The 22,239-nt window shown below is 38.6% G+C and overlaps 1 protein-coding gene across 2 annotated transcripts; it reads left to right on the top strand.

The window, feature by feature from the left end:
* Window positions 1-3,600: 3,600 nt before the first annotated feature.
* On the top strand, window positions 3,601-16,566 carry csnk2a2a (casein kinase 2, alpha prime polypeptide a). Of its 2 annotated transcripts, XM_022212769.2 has the most exons (13): window positions 3,601-3,651; window positions 4,515-4,891; window positions 5,679-5,790; window positions 8,569-8,670; window positions 8,814-8,864; window positions 9,014-9,073; window positions 10,656-10,739; window positions 11,861-11,971; window positions 12,063-12,164; window positions 12,483-12,583; window positions 13,813-13,961; window positions 14,708-14,789; window positions 16,115-16,566. In XM_022212769.2, the coding sequence occupies exons 1-12, from the start codon at window positions 3,616-3,618 to the stop codon at window positions 14,773-14,775; spliced, it is 1,353 nt and encodes a 450-aa protein (XP_022068461.1). In that variant the 5' UTR covers window positions 3,601-3,615; the 3' UTR covers window positions 14,776-14,789; window positions 16,115-16,566. The 2 variants fall into 2 exon arrangements, with proteins under 2 accessions (XP_022068461.1, XP_051793203.1); XM_051937243.1 differs by lacking the exon at window positions 8,814-8,864.
* Window positions 16,567-22,239: the final 5,673 nt, after the last annotated feature.

Genomic DNA, 22,239 nt, shown 5'->3' with positions numbered 1-22,239 from the left:
CCCTCCCTCTGTCAGTATCCCGGAATCACCGATACTGCGGATATTAGCCATCTTATCGATACCTTCGGCCCCGGTGGAGCCTCCCGTGTGCCCGCTAACCGCCGCACAGCCGCTGCTAACCGGCTAACTCCCGTTGACGTCGGACGGACTTCCTCGGAGCTCGGATAATTCTACGACGAGGTTAGCCGGCTAACTTTAGCCCCGTTATTGATTTCACAGCTCACAAATATCGATGCCGACACACAACCTGCTGTTTATGTGTTTTTATGCGTGCATAAAAATATAAAATAACCGTGTATGTTTCTCCGTGTTGCTGTTTTGGAGTTGGTATTTTTAAATTTTGTGCTAAGTTAGCTGGCTAGGTCACCGTAACTAGTTAGCTTGGTAGTTAGCGTCAAATTCATCGCAGGTGATGCTAGTTATTCCCAAGATCCCGTGGTGACCAGTTAGACTGATTGTTAGCGCAGTTTGTCTCTCACCGAATGTGTAAATTGTAGTTTCAGTTGCTAGAAAAGCTCCGTGTCGTGGCGGACTTGAATTAGATGAAGGATTTCGTTGATGTGAAAACGGTTTGTGGGCTTTGGAGAACCTCACAGCAGGCAGGGATGGATTATTGAACAGGCCTGCTGTTCAGAGGGTTCCTCATTCACCTGCAACATATTACTGACAAACAAGCTCAGCAAAAAGGAAGACGCAGAAAGACTATGAACTGGCGCAAAACTACTGAAAAGAAACAGAAAATGCTGAAGGTAAGACTTAATGACCACAACAAGATGGGAAATTATTGAAAAAAGACGCGAAATGACAACAGGTCTGCTCAAATCGACTACAAAGACGTGTTAAATAATTGCAAACAGGTGCAAAAGAGCCACAGAGACTGGAAATGAAATGCAAAGCTATTTAAGAGATATTATGTATCCACAATAGCACAGGAAATGCTGAAGAAACCAAAAAAAATCATCAACTGCCAAGAGACGTAAAAATTGCCTCAAATAGATAAAGAAAATGGCACTAAATGTGTTAAAATGACCATACAGAAATTGAAGACATTTAGAGGTGTGGAAAGCTACACAGAGGCAAAAAATAATCACAAACGGACTGAAATCGATTCGACAAAAGATGTAAAACTAATGTAAAGAGACAAAGTGTTGGATGTAAAACAAGAGGTGGAAAACAACCAAAAAGAGACCCAAAACATGGACGAAGACACAAACATGCTGCTAAATTGGTACACAGAGATTGAAAACAACTCTAAATATAAAAAACACTTCAAAGGGACACAGAATGATACCATATATGCTCAAAACGTGCACACAGAGATGTAATACAACTGGGGGGGGAACTGCAAAAAGAGAGACAAAATGCTTGATGTAAAATGTTGTTTGTGTATCTGAGATGGAAAGCAGTTGCGAAGATGCAACAAAGCAACCACAGAGAGACCAAAAATGTCAACAGACAGACTCAAAAATACCACAAAACCAATATAAGGAAATGAACAATGACTCCAAATATAAAACTACTTCAAACAGGCATAAAATGACACCAAGAGACTCAAAACAGTAGATAGGAAATGTAATAAGATTACAAATGGGTGCAAAACAACCACAAAGGGACAAAAACAGAAAAGCTCAAAACAAATATGGACAAAGAAACCGAAACCGCGGAGAGACACAAATTTACCACAAACCTGCGACAAATAGACTGAAAGAGATGTAAAACGAGCACAAGGACACACAAAATGACAGCCGAAATATTTAGAAACAACAGCAAAGTGATGTAAAACTATTACAGAAATGCAAAATAACTCTAAGCCTACATGAAGAGACACAAAGCTACTATAACAGACACAAATGGGTAAAAAGACACACAAAATGATCACAAAAGTCAGCAAATCGGCCACAAAAAGTCGCAAAATAATGCCAAAGACACTCAAAATGACACCAAAAATATGTAAAATGACTACAAAGAGACAAAAAATGGGAGCATACGGAATAAAACGACCACACTGAGATTTAAAACAGGAACCAAGAGCCAGAAAAATTCTCTGATTCGACACAAAATGATTATAAAAGAGCCACAAAGAAACATAAAATGACCACAAAATTAGAGGGAAAACAAACATGAGTGACAGAAAAGACAATATGATACAAAATTAGCCCCAGAAGACACAAAATGACCACAGTAACACTCAGTGACCTTAAAAAAGGGGGTAAGCAACCACAAAGACACAAAACAAACATGAAGGAAAAAATAATAACTCCATGGCAGCACAATGCAGCTAGAGACCTGTGAAATGACTGTTATGTGTGTTTTAGTGTTTGGCTGCTGTGCTGGAGGCGTAGGGGCTTTCACACGTCTTGTAATTCATCCGTGCTGACAGGAACACGCTAATGTAATTCAGGTTTAACGAGTCTAACTGTAGTGAGGTTTAAGCGAGAGCTGATCTAATTTGGTGTGGAAACAGGACCGAAACCAATTGTTTGTTTGTAACAAAACTGTGAAAGTTTTGCGTGGAAATCAGGGTTTAGTTTCCACATTCATCTGAAATGTTTGATGGTGAAGGCGAATGAAATGGAATGAGACTTATAGTGGTTAAACTAGATGATGCCAGATGTATGTCTAAAGTGAGAAAAGACTGTAAAATTTCCCATTTGCCTCCATGTTTACACCTAAAATACATGCATACATGTAGTGAAACTGGCATTTAAACACTTTTGTTATTCTAATTTAGATTGGAAAAGATGATAATGATGAATTCATCTGTGGCTTTGGGGAAACTGACCGCATAGCATAATTTAATAAGACAAATTATAAGAATTAAGAGTAAGAATGAGCTTTCTTTTTAACCAGTTTTGCTTATTGGGGTTTTATTCAATCAAGCTGCTAACAAATACAATCACAGTACAGATTACAGAGTTATTTAATGAAATGCCTCACCTCAGTGTATATTATTAATTTATTCTTTTATTTATAAAATTATTTTTGATCTACTTCTGTGAATTTTCCTGTATTACTAGTAGGTCGTAGCAGTATTGGCAGACTTTAAAGAAGCATTTTGCGACAGAACATTAAATTCATGAATAAATTCCACAGTGATCCAGTCTCTGTTTTACACATCTGTGTTCAATAGCTTTTATAGTAAATCAGGTCTGATGTGATGCGAGTTGGAGAAATAGTCACAGAACTGAAAAGGTGTTGATTGTCTTTTCACGGATGCTTTCAGAAAACTAAAAAGTGTTTTTAAAGTATACCATTGCTCAGCCATGTCTGTTTTAAAAGCTCAAAACGTTGTGGCTACAGAAACCCGAGGTGATTAGACAATTAATAGATTAGTCATTTGACAGGAATGAATCAGAAGCCCTTTTGATAGTTAACGGTTTAGTTTTTCTTTGACCTCTCCTTCAGTTTGCTGTTGTTTTTACCACCTAGATCGTGGGCGAAGTATGTCAGACTCTGTCATCTTGCCAAAAATAACTCCAGAAAGAGTTCACTCTTGCTTAGAGTTTATTGCGAATGACCATAATATTAAACAAACAGGGAGGATGCAGATGTTTCAGTGTCCTAAAATGTTTCTAACTGCAGCGTTACAGATGCCATTCACCCAAAGACGCAGGAATGAGCCTGAGGCTGAGGTCAATGACGGCGTCTGCTGTAAGCCTGACCGAGTCCTCACCCCCTGTGGAGGGAGCATGCACAAAATCAATACATGGTGTAATTAGAAATAAGCCTAAATGAGGCTAAATGAGTTTCTCTTGTTTCAGCCTCACAAATGGCAAGGCATGATGCTTTTCTCTGTCATTTGTAATGTTCAGAAATCAAATCTCTGGGTTTTGTGCTCTTTGTCAAATTAACAATCACATTGCTATGACAATCATCTTATTATTAATTATTCTGCTTGTTATTTTCTTAATCATAGCATGTTCATCAGTTTCCCAAAGCACAATGTGACATCGTGAAATAGTGTTTTTCCTGGCTCCAGGTCATTTTGGAGCTGCTTATTTTTCTTTGCTGATGACTAAAACCTCCTTGGAGGGCATCAAAAAATTTCTCAATACAGGAAAAGCCCTCATTAAATATCTTGTTTTGTATAAAATAATTCAATGTAATTGACTATAATGCAACACGAAAGAAAGTAGTAAACTTGTGCATTTGTGAAGGTGATTTTTGATTGAAAAATTATGTCTATAATTAATAGATAATTAAAATTTTGCAGGTTTATTTTCTACCTATTTTCTAAAATGTAAGACAAAGAAAAGCAGCAAACTTGGACATTTGTGAAGGTAATACTCTGAGATTTGGGACGTTTTTGCTTGAAAATAATATCAGTGATTAATTGATCATCAAAATTTTTGCAGAAAAAAACTCTTTGGACTGAATAATCACTGTTTGCCGCTTCATATTTGATCCTGGGTGTGTTTTTCTTATAATTTCCAATCTGAATGATTAAGTGATTCCTCCAGACTAATAGCTCTTTCAGCCCTACAGTTAAGCTCCTCTCCCTTGTTTCCCTGCAGCTGGCGGGTCTTCATCCCATCCTGCCCAACTTCTTGCTCAGGGGCCTCGCTCAGTCTGTCATCGTAGCTCTGTCGTTCTGCACGGCGGCGGCATCGGACCGACCTGACGTCTGCCATCAGAGGGCACAGCCAGCCAAAGCCAATGCTAAGCACAGCGAGGGGATCTTAGAGCCGCAAATTCTACAGAATCGGTGCGCCACCTTCCAGTATCGAGCCAACAAGTATTCAGCGAGAGGTGAAGGCCCTCGACACGGAGCCTCAAAGCTAGCGATGCCCGGATCCACGCCGGCCAGCAGCAAGGCTCGGGTGTACACCGACGTCAACACACAGAAGAACAGAGAGTACTGGGACTATGATGCACACGTGCCAAACTGGAGGTACGACTGAACGTTACATGCTAAGGAGTCCATGTTCTACTTTTTTGGTAACTCCTTCAGTGCGTCATAAAGCTGCTTTTTTGTGCTTGTAAATTCCTGTAAACTTAAAGTTTACAGGAAAACTCTTCTCATTACCTCCCTAAAACAGCCGATTTCAAATTTCTTCTGTTACTCATCTGCATCGCCATGTAACACATCTGCATAACTCTCGGCTAACGGCTAGTTTTGAATGCTCTCAAACAAAGAATGAGCAGCTTCCTCTCAGTCTGTTTCCTCACTAGAGCTGCTTCTGCTCAATCTACATCCCTTTGCTCAGAGGTTTGGGGTTACTGTACATAACCAACTCTACTTCTCTTTCTTTGGGCCAGTTGGTCAGTCAGACCAGCATGGGCTTTTCTCAAGAGAGCCCTTCAGTAGACATGAGTTAAATGGAGCATTTCAGAATGGTTGGAATTGATAAAATTAATTATTGATAAAATTAATGAAAGGTTAGAAGAGCACAGAGTGAGAAAATAATTTGTTTTTGAACATTAAAGCATGTAAAGGTATGCTAGAAGGCTCCCAAAATTACAGTTTAATTACAACATGGACCTGTAGATGTGCAGAATGTGGGCTTCTTATTCGTGGATTTGGTTTGGTTGTTTTGTTTTTCTGTATTGTCTATGTTCTCTTTTGCCTCCATGATGCCGTGGCATGTCTGACATAAATCAAATTTAAAAAAGGTGTGGTCATGATACAGTGTGTTCAAATGCTTTAACTACCGTAAAACGTTTCCTCTTTTTCTCAGCAATCAAGACAACTACCAGCTGGTGCGTAAACTGGGCAGAGGGAAGTACAGTGAAGTGTTTGAGGCCATAAATGTGACCAACAATGAGAAAGTTGTGGTGAAAATCCTCAAGGTGAGCTCATTCCTCCCCAATTCTTCCTTGATGAGGGTTTGCAAATGTAGCGTCTGTTTACTTCCATCTTTAGCAGTCCGCCACGTGTCTGACGTTAAAGCTGGTTACAGCTAAATGCAGGAATTCTGTCATCTAAATCCAGTTTTGCACTGATTTAACTGTTAATGCACCAAGATTTTCAGTGACAATCAGTCATCCATCTAAATCCTGTCAAGCTGCATTTAATTGTTTATTCCAGTAAAAATACCATATTTTCTGGAACAAATAGCTTCAAATGGAAGCACTCCAATGAAGTGGTGAAGTATAAGTACCTCAAAATTGTACGTAAGCATTTCACTTACTTCTGATGATCCAGGGAAACTAACTACTGCTCTTATTGTAGATCTGCGGCCAGAAAAAGCATAAGAATAATGAAAATAATAAGTCGTGCGTCTAAATAATGAAATTAGAAGCTTCACATTTACAATAACAGGTAAAGCTGTTGTATTTACATTATATTCTTATTTTTATTTTTTTGCAAATGAATGAAATAAAGAATAAACAAACTAACAAAGCTTTTAAAATCTGTGAAGGAGTTTGTTCTGAAACTATCACATGTTGGCGACATCTGCTGGTCAAATATGAGTACTGCAGAAGGAACAAGCGCCTTCTATGTATGTAAATTATACAAATGCTCAGTTTTTAGTTACTCAGATTCAGCAAAATGTCAAATGTTTGTTTGCAAAATGGTGAAAATTGTCAGTGTTTCCTAAAGTTCAAGATGACATCCTCAGATGTTTTATTTTGTCAACAGCCCAAAGATATTCAGTTTGCTGTTATACAAGGAGGCATGATTCAGAAAATATTCACATCTAAGAAACTGGAATCAGAATTTTGACTGATAAATTTATTTCCTTATAATAAATAGAATATATGCAATATGAAGCTCAATTTCTCACAAGGAAATGCAGTTAAACGCCACACAAAATTGCTTGTACAGAACAAAAGCTGGAGAAATCCTTAAAAAAAAAATCTTAATATTGAAATAGTGGCTAAGGCCATAAGTAAGTGTGTGAAATGTTTTATTTCTTCAGAAGAGAGTCAATGGAAAAACTATTTTTGATTTAAGATAAAAGTCAGGGTTGACTTTGTGTTTGTGACAGTTTAGTTTTTATTTTTGATCTTCATAAAGTCTTCTTATTCTGAATTGGACTGATAATCTTATCAGGAATTAAAGGTTATTTTTTGTAGTGTGATAAACTCTCCTCTGTTAGCTCTTCAACAACTCTGTGACTGACATGTAAAAAGCAAATGATTCAGCTAATTCGTTATGTCTTCACTTTTTACGGTCTATGAACGTCACTGGCAATTATACCATATCAAATGTTTTTAATGAAATATTTTAAAATCTTCAGGGTCTGTAAACTAGTGTGAACAAGCAGAGAGAAAGTTGCCATCAGGTCGTGTTGCTGTTAAGCTGTGGGTTGGTACGTTGAAAAGCAGCTTATCTTGGTGATCTCAACGTGAAACAGCTTTGTGATTCAGGAAAACCTGAGTTAAGCCAAAAGACATCTGGATAATACACTAATCTCACCTGAAACGTCTTTGTGACTCAGAGTAAAAAAGCAGGACACGGCCTTGTTTTTGTAGTAAATTGCAGGAGTCTGTTGCATGTTTTGTCATGCTTTCTGTTGAATAGTCCTCAAATTACAGCCCTAAAGCTGGAAAAGAATTTTCTAATCACTGTTTTGAACCTGTTTCTCAGTGTGTCAGAATATGAAGGGCTGCTGTTTGACGTAGCATGACAATATTTTTGCAATGAATTGTGTTAAGGTTGTCAAATGCACAACAGTTAACATGACTGGTCTAATCTGTGTTATCTTATTTGACTGAAATCTGTGCATTTTCCTGTGATTTCTGACCATTTTATAACAAAAATGTATATTTTGCCCCAATAAACAAAACTATTTAAGTTTATTTTTAATATTCTTTTGGTTCTAGCTAAAACCTCTTTCACATGTGTGGAAAAATCCTCAATGCAAGAAAAGCCCTTTTTAAATGTCTTATGTCCAACATACAGTCACAAACTAACTGAAAATGTAATTAACCATAATATGAGACAAGTAAAACCAGCAAACTCTCACACTTAAGGCAGTGGGGACACTAAAACGCTTGTTATTAAATGTCTTGTTTTGTTTAGCCAACAGTCAAAAAACCCTAAAAGGTCATTTACTATGATAGAAAAGCAGCAAACTCTCAAATATAAGAAAGTGGAGTTCACCAAAAGTTCCTCTTTGCAGGATAAACCCCGTGTATTGCCACTTGATGGTTATTATGACAGTTGTAATTGTTTTGTTTTGTTATATGGAGAAATGTTTCTAATATTTTGTTTAGTAAATCAAGATTCAAGACCGTTATTGTCGTTGTACAGCTGTAGACAACAATACCACAAAATTATGGTGTTACTCCCTGAGTTAAAATAGAATAAAAGATAAGATATTGTCTCATTGTTGTTAATCTTTATGCCTCTGTAAAGTGTTCTTGAGTTCCTTGAAAGGAGCATTAAATAAAATGTATTATTATAAAAGTAGAAAAAAACCATAATAAAATAGACATTATAAGAAAATGTCTAAATGTTGTCTGGCAAGTTTAAACACACGATGAGGTAGTGCAAAGAAAGGTGATTTAAATCCTCTTTAAACGACAATAAAATGCAGAAAATGTTTCTTTTTTATGTGTTTTTTGCTACAGTATGTTATCTTTAGACTGTGAATCTTGCCGACTTGTTCTCTCCTTCAGCCCGTCAAGAAGAAGAAGATCAAACGGGAAATCAAAATTCTGGAAAACCTTCGAGGAGGAACCAACATCATCCGGCTGGTGGACACGGTCAAAGACCCGGTGGTGAGTTTGACACTGCGCTCACTCTGCTGCATGTGGGCATGTCATCAGCCGTGGTAATCCAGTCATGCTTTAACTCAGAGATAATGATCTCTACCTACCTGCTGATCTCCTCAGTTAAGCCGTGTGTTGTCCTCTCTTTGCAGTCCAGAACACCAGCGCTTGTCTTTGAGTGCATCAATAACACAGATTTTAAGGTACTTGAGTTTGGCCGGCATACATGCACAACTACCATATCCATTATTAATAACACGCATAACCCTCCAGTTAGTGTTGGACATGTGCAGAACTGATATGTGATTCTTCTGAACGGTTTCTACATGAACATCTCTCATCTGGTCCACAGGAGCTTTACCAGAAGCTGACAGACTATGATATTCGTTTCTACATGTATGAGCTTCTTAAGGTAATTTTTATGTCGTTTTAAAAAGAAAAAAAACATTATGATGGCTTCAATTTGTTTTTAAAGGTCTGTGATTAATATTAAACGGGTCAATATATAGTTGTGAGACTTTTTGTAACATAGTTGACATTTTTGCTGTTTTCAGGCCTAAAATCAATATGGCCGCCTGTATCCAAACACCACATGACATTTTTACAGAAAGACTCTTTTTAAATAATATGCATACAATTGAGTAAAATTGAAATTTATAAGGCTATTGTAGTAAACCTGTTGACATGCGATAAATCCACTACTTTATATGAAATGGGTCAGAAAGCCTTGGAGTCTTGCCAATCTTTTCTTCAGGAGGAAATGACATCATGTCGAGCAGCTCATGTCACTTCCTTGAGAGGTGTTTTTGTAATGGGTAACTGAGTAGAAAGTGATTACACGGACACAGATGCAATTTATTTTCCACATAAAATTTGATATATTGACAAAAAGAAATATCTGTCATGATTATCTCAACTTAATAAAAAGAACTCAATCAAAACATTTTTTGAATAAGCTCATTTTATTATTGTTTAGCTAATTAGAAGGTGGTTGTTCCTAAATTCAGATGTTATTTAGTTGACATTTTAATGATATCCAGTCATTTTTATTAATAAATTATTATAATGCCGTGAGTCACAATAGAAGAAAAGAAAATAGGAAAGTTGAGTAATTTTATCGTTTTAAAATACCAACATTCCCATCAGGTGTTGCAAATACTGGGGGCAGCTCTACCTACTAAACTTATTTTACTGCTTTTAATCAGTTTCTACACTGATTTCCTCTGTGCTCTGTGTAAACACAGCCTGCAGTTCAGCCAAAAAGTTCCTGAATTTTGGTTGTATGGTTGTTGGTCGTAGCAGAGTCACTGATGACTTCTTAGATACACTGAGAGGTGCAGAATTTTTTATTTTTTTTGCAGAATCTTTATACATAAAGGTTTAGCTTTGATTAACTTTTAAATGAGACGCTTCAGAATAAAGTGATTTTAATAAATTATCAGAGTTTTAGGTTAAGATTTCATAACAACAAAGCAAATCACAGATGATTTCTCTAAGTAGTCTGATGATTCTTTCTGTTTTTACAGTTTGTGGTGTAATTTTAGCGATTTCTTTTTAAAAAAAATTATTTCTATTTTTAAAAAATAACGCTCCTTTTTGTTAGTGGATTTTGGAGTTCAGTGGATGCTATGCCATAAAACTGCAGCATCACATTTGAAATATGATACTAAGGGCATTTCCTCATTTAATTTTATAATTAAACATGAAAAAGTTGACAGTATGTTTCCTAATTGCTTAATTTATGGCTTATCTGCTCCCGGTTATTTTAGTTGCTCATTAATAATAATTATTTGTCATTTTTTAAGCAGTACGACTGCAGAAACGGTAGTAAAATGTCTTAAAATCATTTTTGTAAACACTGAACAGACATTTAGAAACGCTGCCTTTGGCTCTTCCCATTTTTTTTTTTGCCGTTTTATGAATTTTTATAGAGTAAATAGTAATCTTTCTTCAATTCTAAGACTTAATAGTGTTTTCTGAATGTGTGTTTTAAGGCTCTGGACTACTGTCACAGTATGGGCATCATGCACAGGGACGTGAAGCCCCACAACGTCATGATCGACCACCAGTTGAGGAAGGTGAGCGACACTTTAACGTCTTATTTCTGTATTTATCTGCTACACCAGACAGTGAGTTTGTTTAACAGTAATTTTAGTCTTCTATTTCTTCGAATTGATACTGTATTAAATGCTGCCCTGTACTTCTGTCCATTGCACCTCCATTTCATCTCTTTGTACGTAGAACTTTCCCTGCCAGGGTTTTTAAATGCCGCTAAAAATGCTCATTGACAAGTTGAGTCCACAATGAATGAAATTTTATTTATGTGAAAATAAGTTATTTAGCTTATGTACTGTCTTAATTGTATTTAGAAGCATGTTGATTTGAAATGTGCATCATTATTTTGGGTTAATGCTCAAGATTTTGCCTAAACTTTTCTGAAACTTTAGCCTAGCCGCGCCAGACAACCCACGGCAACGAATTTAATTCTCTGCCAGGGTGGGTCTAGTTACCCTCCATAAGGCTCGAGGCTGGATTCTCCTAAAACTGGCCGGACCAATCACCATGAAGTGTAGAGTCAGAAGGCGGGCGTAATGAAGTGACAACAGAGGCGTGACGATTCTGACAGAAACAACCGGCGCACAATAAACAGTTATCTTTCGACTCGGCTTTGGCCACAGCCCTTAAAGATTTGAAGCTAAAATTCGACTTGAAAGATAAACAAAGGACGGCACTGAAGTGTTTCATTGAGAAGAAAGACGTATTTGGACTTATGCCGACGGGATATGGCAAATCCTTAATATACCAGTTGGCTCCGCGGCTCCGCTGGTTGGGAAGCTAATGGGACTTAGCCACACAATCCGCCGGTGCTCTAGGAACTACGTCAGCCTATTCGTTGCGCTGATTGGTTGTTTACCTACCCAATTGCTGCAGAGGGATTTGAAAGACAACCTTTTAGCCCGCCTCCCTCCCTGTCGAGCGGTCCTAGACCCTTGTGCCGTCAGAAACATGGGTCTAGCGCAGCTCGGCTACTGAAACTTACAATTAAATTAAAAACTGCTCCTATTTCTGATTTACCTGAATAAGTTAAACAGAAAAATGTGACTGAATGTTGTGATTTCTTAGGGTTTAGTATCAGAATCAGGCACAGAACACTTAAAACCCTGAAACCTGGTTACTGTCTGTCTTCTGTTGGTCACAGCTGCGTCTTATAGATTGGGGTTTGGCTGAATTCTACCATCCCGCTCAGGAATACAACGTCAGGGTGGCCTCTCGCTATTTCAAAGGCCCCGAGCTGCTAGTGGACTATCAGGTACACTTACTGATTTAGGGGAAACACAATCTTTATTTAGCCTGTTTGTCTTCTTTGGACTCATTAGTGGTATGTGTTTGTTTTTTTTCAGATGTATGACTATAGTTTGGACATGTGGAGTCTGGGCTGCATGTTGGCCAGCATGATCTTTCTGAAGGAACCATTTTTTCACGGCCAGGACAACTACGACCAGGTAAGACGGCATAAAATACAGATACTAAGTGAAAACAACTACAGATCGGGTTGGGGTATAAATTTACTTTTTAAAGTTCTACTTCACCCTCTAGACCCCAAATCCTGCTGATGACTTTGACCTCTTTTTACAAAACATCACCAAAATGTGTTGTTCTTTTGGTAAAATTGACCAAATCTAAGCTTAAAATTGCATTTTTCATCAAAATCACTCTATTCTGCATGTCTCATTTTTTTTAAAAAAATGCCAAAAATCAATAGTTTTCACTAATGTTTGGTCTCGTTTTGGTTCTAACGGTGCATGTGTCTTGTGTTGCAGTTGGTGCGTATTGCTAAGGTCCTCGGCACCGATGAGCTCTTTGGTTACCTGCACAAATATCACATAGAACTGGACACTCGCTTCAAAGACCTGCTGGGACAGTGAGTATCAGCACAGGTTGTCAGTGTTGTCCAGAAATGATCAGACTACGTTCAGGCAGCTGCAGAGATGCTTGTCATGAAGGGAGAACAGCTGTGAGTGAAAAGCCATGAGAAGCTGCTTCAGGTTGTCTGGGACCACATTAAGCTGTTTTTACTGTCTGTCTGGACTTCATCGGGCAGTTTTCTTCTCTAAAACAGCCTCCAGGGGGCACAAATCAGCGTAGTGTGTAAATTGGGCTTTAGAGAAACACAGCATTTCAATGTTTTCTTTACCTCAACTAGGAAGAGGAAGAAACACACCCTAACGCTTTTTTTTATGTTGATTTAGAATCAATGCAGGTAGAGAGCATTCAATGCACTACACCCTATTTAGTTCATCCACAGATACTGTACAGATTTTCTTCATTCTATTTTTTAATCAGAATAGGTACAGCTATATTAAACTATTTCTTTGGTTCACTTACAGCTCTGTCAGTGATATAAACTGTGTTTTATTTTGTTGATGTTTGGCTTGTTTTGTAAAATTTATGAAAAGAGAGGCTGTGTAGAAAAGATTTGTCGGTGTGGCGTCAATCAGCACCAGTCATGGAACATTTCAATCTGGAAGCATAGAGAACACATCCTCTCTCAAGCTCCATTCAGAGTAGGTGATCATCTCCCTCCATCCAATCTGATCTTCTGCTTTCTGAATTGTGACTTTTTCCTGTTCCGTGTGTAGCCATGATGTCAGTCCACCTATCATTTTCTTCCCATTCATTTTTCCAGTTGTGAATATTCCAGGGTCTCTTTCCTGATGATGTCCAAAAAAATATTGATTCCTGTTTTCTGATTTCGTTCAATAGCATATAATTTGTGTTTAGTAATTTTAAAACCGCTTCATTGCTTATTCTGGCCATATAAGATATTCATAGCATGTCTGTAAAACCACATCTCTGCTGCAGTGGTTTTGTTTGACATTTTATGATTTATGTTCCAAGATTCACATCCGTGCATCAGAACTAGTAGAATGTAGCACTAAAATGTAGTTCCTCCTTTGCCCATGTTCCACCTCTCTACCAGGCTTCATGTCATTTGGCCAGGTGGTTTTTGTGTAAACCTTAGAAGAGACAGAAAACAACCCTGATGGCATACCAAGCCTTCATACTGACAGGTTTTAGTGTGGAAAGATGTTTTTCAGATTTAGTTTACAGACGGCGTTAACTTCAGTCTCACTTTGTGCACGTTTGCAGGCAAACACGGAAGCGCTGGGAGCAGTTCATCCAGTCAGAGAACCAGCACCTGGTGAGTCCGGAGGCTCTGGACCTGCTGGACAAGCTGCTGCGCTACGACCACCAGCAGAGACTGACGGCCGCCGAGGCCATGCAGCACCCATACTTCTGTAAGCACCAGCTGAGGGCCTTGTGTGAGTTGTTGGGACGAGGCGCATTTGTGCTTTTCAGACCTGTGAATAGAATAGAATGTGCTTTATTGTCATTATACAGTGTACAGCGAGATTAGAGAGCTTCTCCTTTTCAGTGCAAACATAGCAGAAGGTGAAAGATAAAAGTCTTCATCATCTTAAAGGTAGTGCAAACAGTCTCGGTTTACAAATACACAATCTAAATGTCACATATGATAAATATCTTAAAAAATGTCGGAGAGTTGTAAAGGAAAAAATGTATTGCACTGTAAAAAAGTGTGTTGCACACTTTGGTATGATTGGATTTCATGGGGGGGTGCATATTGAGGTAGTACACATAACACAGAATGAATATTGAGGTAGTATGGAGGAGCAGCAGAGACAGTGGTGTATGTCTGCACTTTTTAACACTATATTCTTGGCTGGGTTGTTCCGTGTGAGAGTTCAGGGTGGCGATGGCTCTCTAAAAGAAGCTGTTTTTTAGTCTGTTGGTCCTCACTTTAATGCATCTGTGAAACCTCCCAGAGGGCAACAGATCAAAAAGCTGAGAACTGGGATGTGATCCGTCCTCGATGATGATCTGAGCTCTGCTGAGGCACCGGCTGGAGTAGATGTCCATGAGGGAGAGGAGAGGACAGCCAGCAATCCTCTGTGCCGCTTTGGCGACCAGAGGACAGTGTTGTGTTGCTGCAGACGAACTGACGGTGTGTGTGTTGATCCCTCAGATCCTGTGGTGAAGGAAAACGCCAACACAGACGGCACAAAGGCAATAAGCAGCTCCAATGCAACATGATAACCAGAGAGCAGGTAAAGCTCACAGCAGTTTTATTTTCATGTAATATCGTCCACAGTCTCTGGTGTAAGCTCGGTTCCGTTTAAAGTCACAAATCCAGTTTTTCTTACTTGCTGCCAGGTTAGGAAGCATTTGAAACTCTGGTGGTTGATTTATCTTAATATTACTACCTGATTTTTAACCCTTTAAGCTTCAGTGTACCGCCGGCGGTACACCTACTAATTTGCATAGGAATTTCAAGAATGTCCGACGGGTGCAAACGCGATTATACAAACACTATACACCGATGGAAAGCTTAGATTCTCATGAATCCGCCGGTATAAACCACTTTCAGATGTGATTACCACAGCGGGTGAGAAAAACACATTTGTCCGACAAAAACAAATATTCATCCATCCGTTCTCTATACACGGCTTCAAAGCACACAGCGCGACTCACATTTCCGGGTTTATTATTACACACAAAAAAAAAGATTCCACAAAAAACGGCCATAATCCAACCTTTTACATCAGATGACACAAGCCAGTAAACTATTTTGTCCAAAACATGTCCTGAAGTCGGTATAAAATCCCCGAATCGGTCGTTTTCAAGGAAATGCACCTCCCGATGCGCGTCCAATATTCCCCGTATTTTTCGTAATTTTTTTATTTAAAAATAGAATATTAGCGATTTTTTTTGTACTGAAAACGGCTGGAATTGACTGAAGCTTAAAGGGTTAAAGTACTGCAGTCATTTGCATTTCTGCTTTTTCTAGGTTTTATTTCAGTGTTTTGTCCATTAATTTTGTTTTTTTACCCTATAAATGTATCTAAAGTTTTACCCATTAAACAACGTTTTTTCCACCTGTTGTAGGACTCTGCCCCCAGCTAAGAGGAATGCATAATGCTGTTTTTGTAGCAAAGGTTTTACATCAGTAGGCGTGAGCTAAAAAAAAAAAAACATAATCACTCCTCAGTATTATGCAGAGCATTTCTAGAATAGGATAGAATAGAATGGTTTTCGTCATACATGGCATGATGAAAATATAAATAGCTTCCACTGGACGGTGCATGACAACAAGCAATAAGAAATAAAATATCAACATTTCATAATAAAATCAAATGTACCTATATAACAACACAATATTAAAAATGACAACTGCAGGGGAGGTCAGATATATACAATATGGGAGGTAAATGAGATGGAATAAGAACCAGTAAATAGAATAAATATGTCAGGAAATTGCACAAAAGCAGCGAAAAGTGACATTGTGTGTTCAGGTAGACAGGTTTTTAAATGATCAAATGTCTCTGGTTTCCATGATTTGATGTGCGTTTTGTTTTGTCCTCCGTCTCTCCAGGAAGAATCTTTGTTACCTCAACTTGTGACCTTTTCGTGGCAGAAACCTCTGCCTCCACATCAACAGCCATACTGGAGCAAGATGTCAATTTTGCAGCACACACAAACACGCACGGATTCAACTTCTCCCAACAAAGCCTGAGGAATCTGCGCTGCTTGGTCTGAGTCACAAATAAATCCGATCTGAAACCAGATCCGACCCCTTCCCTCCTCCTCCTTTTCTTCCTCCTCCTCCCTCTAACTCCCCCCACCTGTTTTCAAAACCAGTAACGTGACAGTTGTTGGATCGGCATCCAGCCGGCGTTGTTGCTGTAAAGACATTTGTCCGTCGTTGCGACGCTGTGGCGACCTGAGATCAGTTCCAGGTTTTAGCACTGAGTGGCGTGGAGGCTCTTTTCTGCTATGGATAGAACAAAAGCTATATTGAAAGAGAATAAACCATTTTTATTTAAAGGCATGTGTTGGACTATTATTGCCTCAGGAGTGATCAGAGGAGCAGAAGTTTGATTTCAGATAGATGGGCATTGCTGTAGTCCAGATAGTTGAGAGTTAACGCTCTCTGTGGATTGTAGCACCAGTGTACAGTTTCAGCTCATATTTAGCTCTCTGGCTGCCCCCTCAGTACAATCATGAGTCAGAACAACCCAGAGTTTAGTCTTTTAGGGCTTTTTGACTGTGAGGGACTGATGTGAGGATATATATAAAAAGTAGGATGGTTTGAAAACTAAAATATTTGTTCCCAGTGAGAACCATATGCTAAATGCTAATTGTGTCATGAATGGGTGTATACAAAAACTGTGAAAACAAACAAGCAAAATGGAGAATAAGTGTGTTTCCTGGTCGTCAAGAAACTCAACTTTAAGTGACAATATGTACATCTGCTGAATGTCAGTAGAAGCTGCTTGGAAGAGTTATTTTAATGCAGAACTTCCTGTTTTGTTGGTGAAAATCACCACTAAGTGGGGTCTCAGGCAAACCGGTTCTCTATTGATTGAAAAGCGCCATTTCTAAGTAGATTTGACCCAAAATATGGTGCTTTAATATGACATACAAACCAAATATTCTTCATATAATGACTCTTTATTATCTTTTGTGCTTGCCAGTTAGCTAAGCCAATTGACAAGGGTAGTACTATGGGGGGAAGAGCACTGATGGCACCCCTGGACTGGCCATCTGGCATACCGGGCACTGTCCCGGTGGGCTGGTGTCTTGTGGGGCTGGTCAACATGTTCCCCCAGACCTGTAATCAGTAAATTGTAATGACATTTTAAATTTCACGGTGTTTATGTCGTTGGTTATCAGCTCAGGAAACACACAGACCAATTACATACGAATTCAGGCATCCCACGTGATGCTACTCAGCCAATGAAATCTCTGCATTGTAGCCGCTAAGCAAGCTCAGTGTTCAGAAAACACTTGAGGCAAAGGACAGACAAGAGGACAGAGTAGATAGACAAATAACACGACACCGAGAAGAAAGTAGCCCTGCACATGCTGATTATGTTCGGCTAAACATACAGTTATGAGGCAGTTTTCTCAACTATGAATGTAATCCAAACTAAATATTGTACCAGACTGACCAATGTGTTTGAGAACGACCCTGACACCATTCAGACCACGATTCAAAATACTGACAGGACAACTTGCAGCTCAGTTCTCCCATTAAGCAGCAGGGATATAAGGAGAGAGATATAAGACGGGAACATGTGAGTGTTCAATTCAGTGGCGGATCTTCCATGGGGGAACAGAGGGGAAGTGGTCCCCCCCTGTGCCCCCACCCCCAACCCCCCCAAAACAAAATTTCGTTGGAAATTTACATCACTGAAACTCAGATTTCCGACATTCCTGAACGCAACTTCGTTGTCTGACTGCACCTGAATGCACCAATGACGTTAGTTTGATCTTTTGATTGTATTTCATTTGGATTTGAAGAAGCTTTGAAGACGTTTCCTGATGCCAGAGGAGAAGATGAGCAGCTTTGTACCTTTGTGGTAAGAAGACTGTGGCCGTTTCTCAGTACGTAACTGTCCATACCTGCGTTCTCACGTACTCATGAAACGTCATCATCAAGACTGCATCGGACCAGACTAGTGAGTATAGATATGAATCAGTAGATAGGCCCATAGATATGAAGCACTAGATAAGACTGTAGATTCAAGGGTTGCACAGTGGAGTAGTGGTTAGCACTTTTGCCTTTCAGCAAGAAGGTCCTGGTTCAAATCCCGGGGTGGGACTGGGATCTTTCTGCATGGAGTTTGCATGTTCTCCCTGTGCATGCGTGGGTTTTCTCTGGCTTCGCCGGCTTCCTCCCACAGTCAGAAAATATGCTGAGATTAATTGGTTACCCTAAATTGCCCGTAGGTGTGAATGTGAGAGTGAATGTTTGTCTGTATATGTAGCCCTGTGACAGACTGGTGACCTGTCCAGGGTGTCCCCTGCCTTTGCCCGAGTCAGCTGGGATAGACTCCAGCACCCCCTGCAACCCTAGTGAGGATAAAGCGGTGTATAGAGGATGGATGGATGGATACATATCTATGGCTGCAGCTGGCCCTGACCAGGAGGGTTTTATTAGAGGAAGTCAGACACAGTCACACAGAGAAACATTAGAGCTCACACTGAAATGGAGCTATAGCACTGTGTCTTGGACGGGATTTATTTTAAAAGCTACATGTGTGACGGTAATAATCCGTGCCAGAGCAGACCTCATCCGCTAGGTTGGCTAACTTCTGGTCACTCCATGGATGCTGTCCTCGGTAATGTTGCCAGTATATTGATTACTTTTTTGTTTGGGCTTCACCAAGACGAGAACAAAAATATTCAGAGCAAGTGGAGCAGCTAGCTAACGCTTATTACAGTTTGTTTACATTTTCAAAGTCACATTTTATATAATATATATATACATATATATATATATATATATATATATATATATATATATATATATATATATATATATATATATATATATATAATTTATATACACATAAATGCAGATGGACTTCATATATTTCACTATGCAGACATTGTTATTGATGTCCAGTATATTTTATAGACAAACATATTTGATAGAAATATTAGAAATGGATTTCTGTTTCCTCATAATAATTTAGTTAATGCCATTAAATGTGCATCAGTGATTCATCTTTAGTGTGAAACTTTTACTTTACACCTATATATATTTTTTTAAATGTAGGTCATTTTAAGGTAAGACATTAAAGGATGGTTTCTTAGGTAAATGAATTTAAGGTTTAATTGATGACTGAAATCTTTCGGTCAATGTGTTTCTTTCCATTTGAAATATCTCAAATTAATACAGCTCAGTCAGTTACATTTTATATTATTAAGAATTCTTATCCAGTTAAACACTAGATGACGTATCAGTTCATTGAGTTTTTAAGAGCCAGTTTTTTTCTTTTCAATTATCTGTATTTAAAGTGATATTATTAAAATATTATTGCAATGAAACAGCAGCAACATAAGAAACGACCAAATATACAAAGGAACTGCAGGTATTTTAATATAAAAAATAAGATCTATCAGTTAGAACATGGTGAAAGTGCAACTAAAGTTAAGGTGGCGAAACTACAGATAAGCAACGTTTCCTTTTACTTCCAGAAAAATAAAAGCCTCCTGTTTGCTATTTATTAAAAAAGTCAGTGAAAGCAACAGTTCCAACTTTATTTTACAATAATGAAATAATCACAGATAATAAAAATATAAATAGCAGAGAAAACCTGAGAGAATAATTTCCTGAAAAGTCTATGAAGGAAAAGCAGCTTTTTCTCCTGAAAGATCAGAATCAGCTCCAACATCTGCATCTGACAGCATCAAGTCAACCAGAAAGAAAAGAAAAAAGAAAATGACTTCTTTCTGATCACATCTGTTCCGCTGCTCACATTCTTCACCTTTATAGTCCACTTTTAAAAGTTGAGCTCTGAGCATTTAAAATGAAGACAACACTGCATGTATCGCATTTTTACCTCTATGCCCTTGTTAATTTTGACTAATCAATTAATAAATAAAATAATGCATTAAAAAGAATAATGTATTTAACCGCACCTTTCTCAGTTCCCAAATTTCTGGCACACCGATAACACTGATGAACACTCCAGCCAGGTAGGTAGCGCTAATGAACCTAAAGTCTGTTTTCCAGCCGTGAAGAAGATTCACAGGATGCACTGTCAGCGCACAACAAAGTTTGGTGAACAGTGACTGAAGAAGAGAACACTCTGAGTGTGTTGGGCAGAAGGTTTCTTTGAAAACTCTTCCTGATGGCAGCTTGGATATAAACGTGGTTATTTGGAAATTGTACAACAAATAGTTTTCTGATCACCGCAGCACTTCAAGCCGGTGTATCCATCCCATAATAGACCACTTTTTGAGATGCTAAAGGTGCTTGAGTTGACAAAAAGCTTTAAAATATTGAATATAACCGTGACAAATGAACTTTGAGTTTGCAGTAATCTGTAAATGAGTAGACAGATAAATATAAATGAAATATACTTGTACAGGACTCTGCTGTGAAGGCGGAGACGTGCGGCGGTGGTGTATTTGCGACAATAAAAAAGAAAGAAATTTGAAGGAGCGACGGCTAGGATTTAGGAATGGTGGATGTAGAGCAAACACTGGGATCCAAAGATCAACAGGACTCCAAATAAATACACTGTTAACCTTTCCTGCTCAGCTCCCGACAGTGCTCAGGAAGCCCAGGAGAGGACAGTTCTCTAGGGCCGAAGTTATTGTTGTTACTTCGGGGTTAACCCCCTTCACTTCCTCAGCAGTCGTAGAAGGCAAAGACACAGGAGCCCGACCTTATTGAAGAATACTGCAGCCTTTATTGGGAATTAACAGCGGCTGAACCATACAGTCGCGCTAACCCAGCAGCTACACACCTCTTCTCTCTTACTCCCCAAACCGACTGTGGTCTTCCTCACTTGCGCTGCATTCAGGGTCACTCGGACATCTCCATCTCCCCCTCTCACACACATGCTGCTCTCTCTCCCTCTCTCATAACGGAGCTACACACTCTCATAACAACACGCAGGCCGGCGAGTGTCGGAGATTGACGACTGGGACGCATATTTTGACAGACAAAAATTAAGACGTTTTATTTTGATGTTACAAGATCACAAAAATCTTCAAATTTAGAATTACATTTTTAAAACTAACAAACTAAAATAAAATAAATTTTAATTAAATAGCCTGCTGATTATTACTTTTCCAAAGCTACAGGGAGCCGCAACAGAGGGACGAAAGAGCCGCGGGGTTGCCGACCCCTGGTATAGAAAATACAACTTGGAGTTATAACAAAATGCAAATGGAACTATCATACTAGTATTTGAATGAGTTGTAATGGCACTGAAACAAGTCTTTGTCATCTCAAACTGTGACTCTTGTGTCCTCTTGCGCCTTTCACGGGTTTCTACTGCGGTAACTGTGGCCATCACAGAACTGGAGGACATTTGGGCTTCAAAGTTTTTGAAAGATAAACCTTCTCTTTTACTATTTTCTGCTACATATTCATCAATAATAGGTGATAATTTATCAAAGGACTGATTGATTCAGCTTACACATCAATGGTACCATTTTTATTTGTCGTTTGCTAACCCTGCTCTAATCACAGTAACAGGGCTGCTAATCCATGCTAATGTTAGCTTTTTCTTGGGAGTAGAAGCTAGAAATTTAGCGAACTGGTACTGCTGACCAATAGGACAAACTTAGTGATGGAAAAAAAGTAAAAATAATGTCTTATCCAGATAATGAGGTAGAGTGAGACATTCAATCAAGGCGGACAATGTGATGAAAATATGATAAATAGAAGAGAGGACATAGCTTTACTCTACTTATTCTTTATGAAAACTGTTTGATGATGTTAATTCCAGTGTATCATATGATTCACTGTTTTCTTATTTTGACATTTAAAAAGGTTATGCTGACAGGGTTGTTGTGGGACACATGCATAATTATAATTTAACATGTCGATTTAAAAAAAAATTCCACAATTGCAAGAAACAAATGAAAAAAATTACAGAAAAAAACCTGAGATTTAAATTTAATTTTAACTGTTTTGAGATTCAATTTGGGCGGGGGGGGGGGTCTCCAGACTTATTATTTAAAAAATATTTT

Source organism: Acanthochromis polyacanthus, chromosome 2, assembly GCF_021347895.1.
Source record: "Acanthochromis polyacanthus isolate Apoly-LR-REF ecotype Palm Island chromosome 2, KAUST_Apoly_ChrSc, whole genome shotgun sequence".
NCBI classification, from domain to species: Eukaryota; Metazoa; Chordata; class Actinopteri; family Pomacentridae; genus Acanthochromis; species Acanthochromis polyacanthus.
The sequence above is the reverse complement of the archived record's forward strand: the minus strand, read 5'-3'. Positions and strand labels throughout refer to the sequence as shown.

Bases quoted from the DNA above. Each gene is read 5' to 3' on its own strand.
- csnk2a2a (XM_022212769.2), top strand. From the start codon at position 3,616: ATGAGCCTGAGGCTGAGGTCAATGACGGCGTCTGCT. The intron at 8,671-8,813 runs GTGAGTTTGACA...CTCTCTTTGCAG, and splicing joins ACACGGTCAAAGACCCGGTG to TCCAGAACACCAGCGCTTGT. The intron at 13,962-14,707 runs GTAAGCACCAGC...TTGATCCCTCAG, and splicing joins CATGCAGCACCCATACTTCT to ATCCTGTGGTGAAGGAAAAC.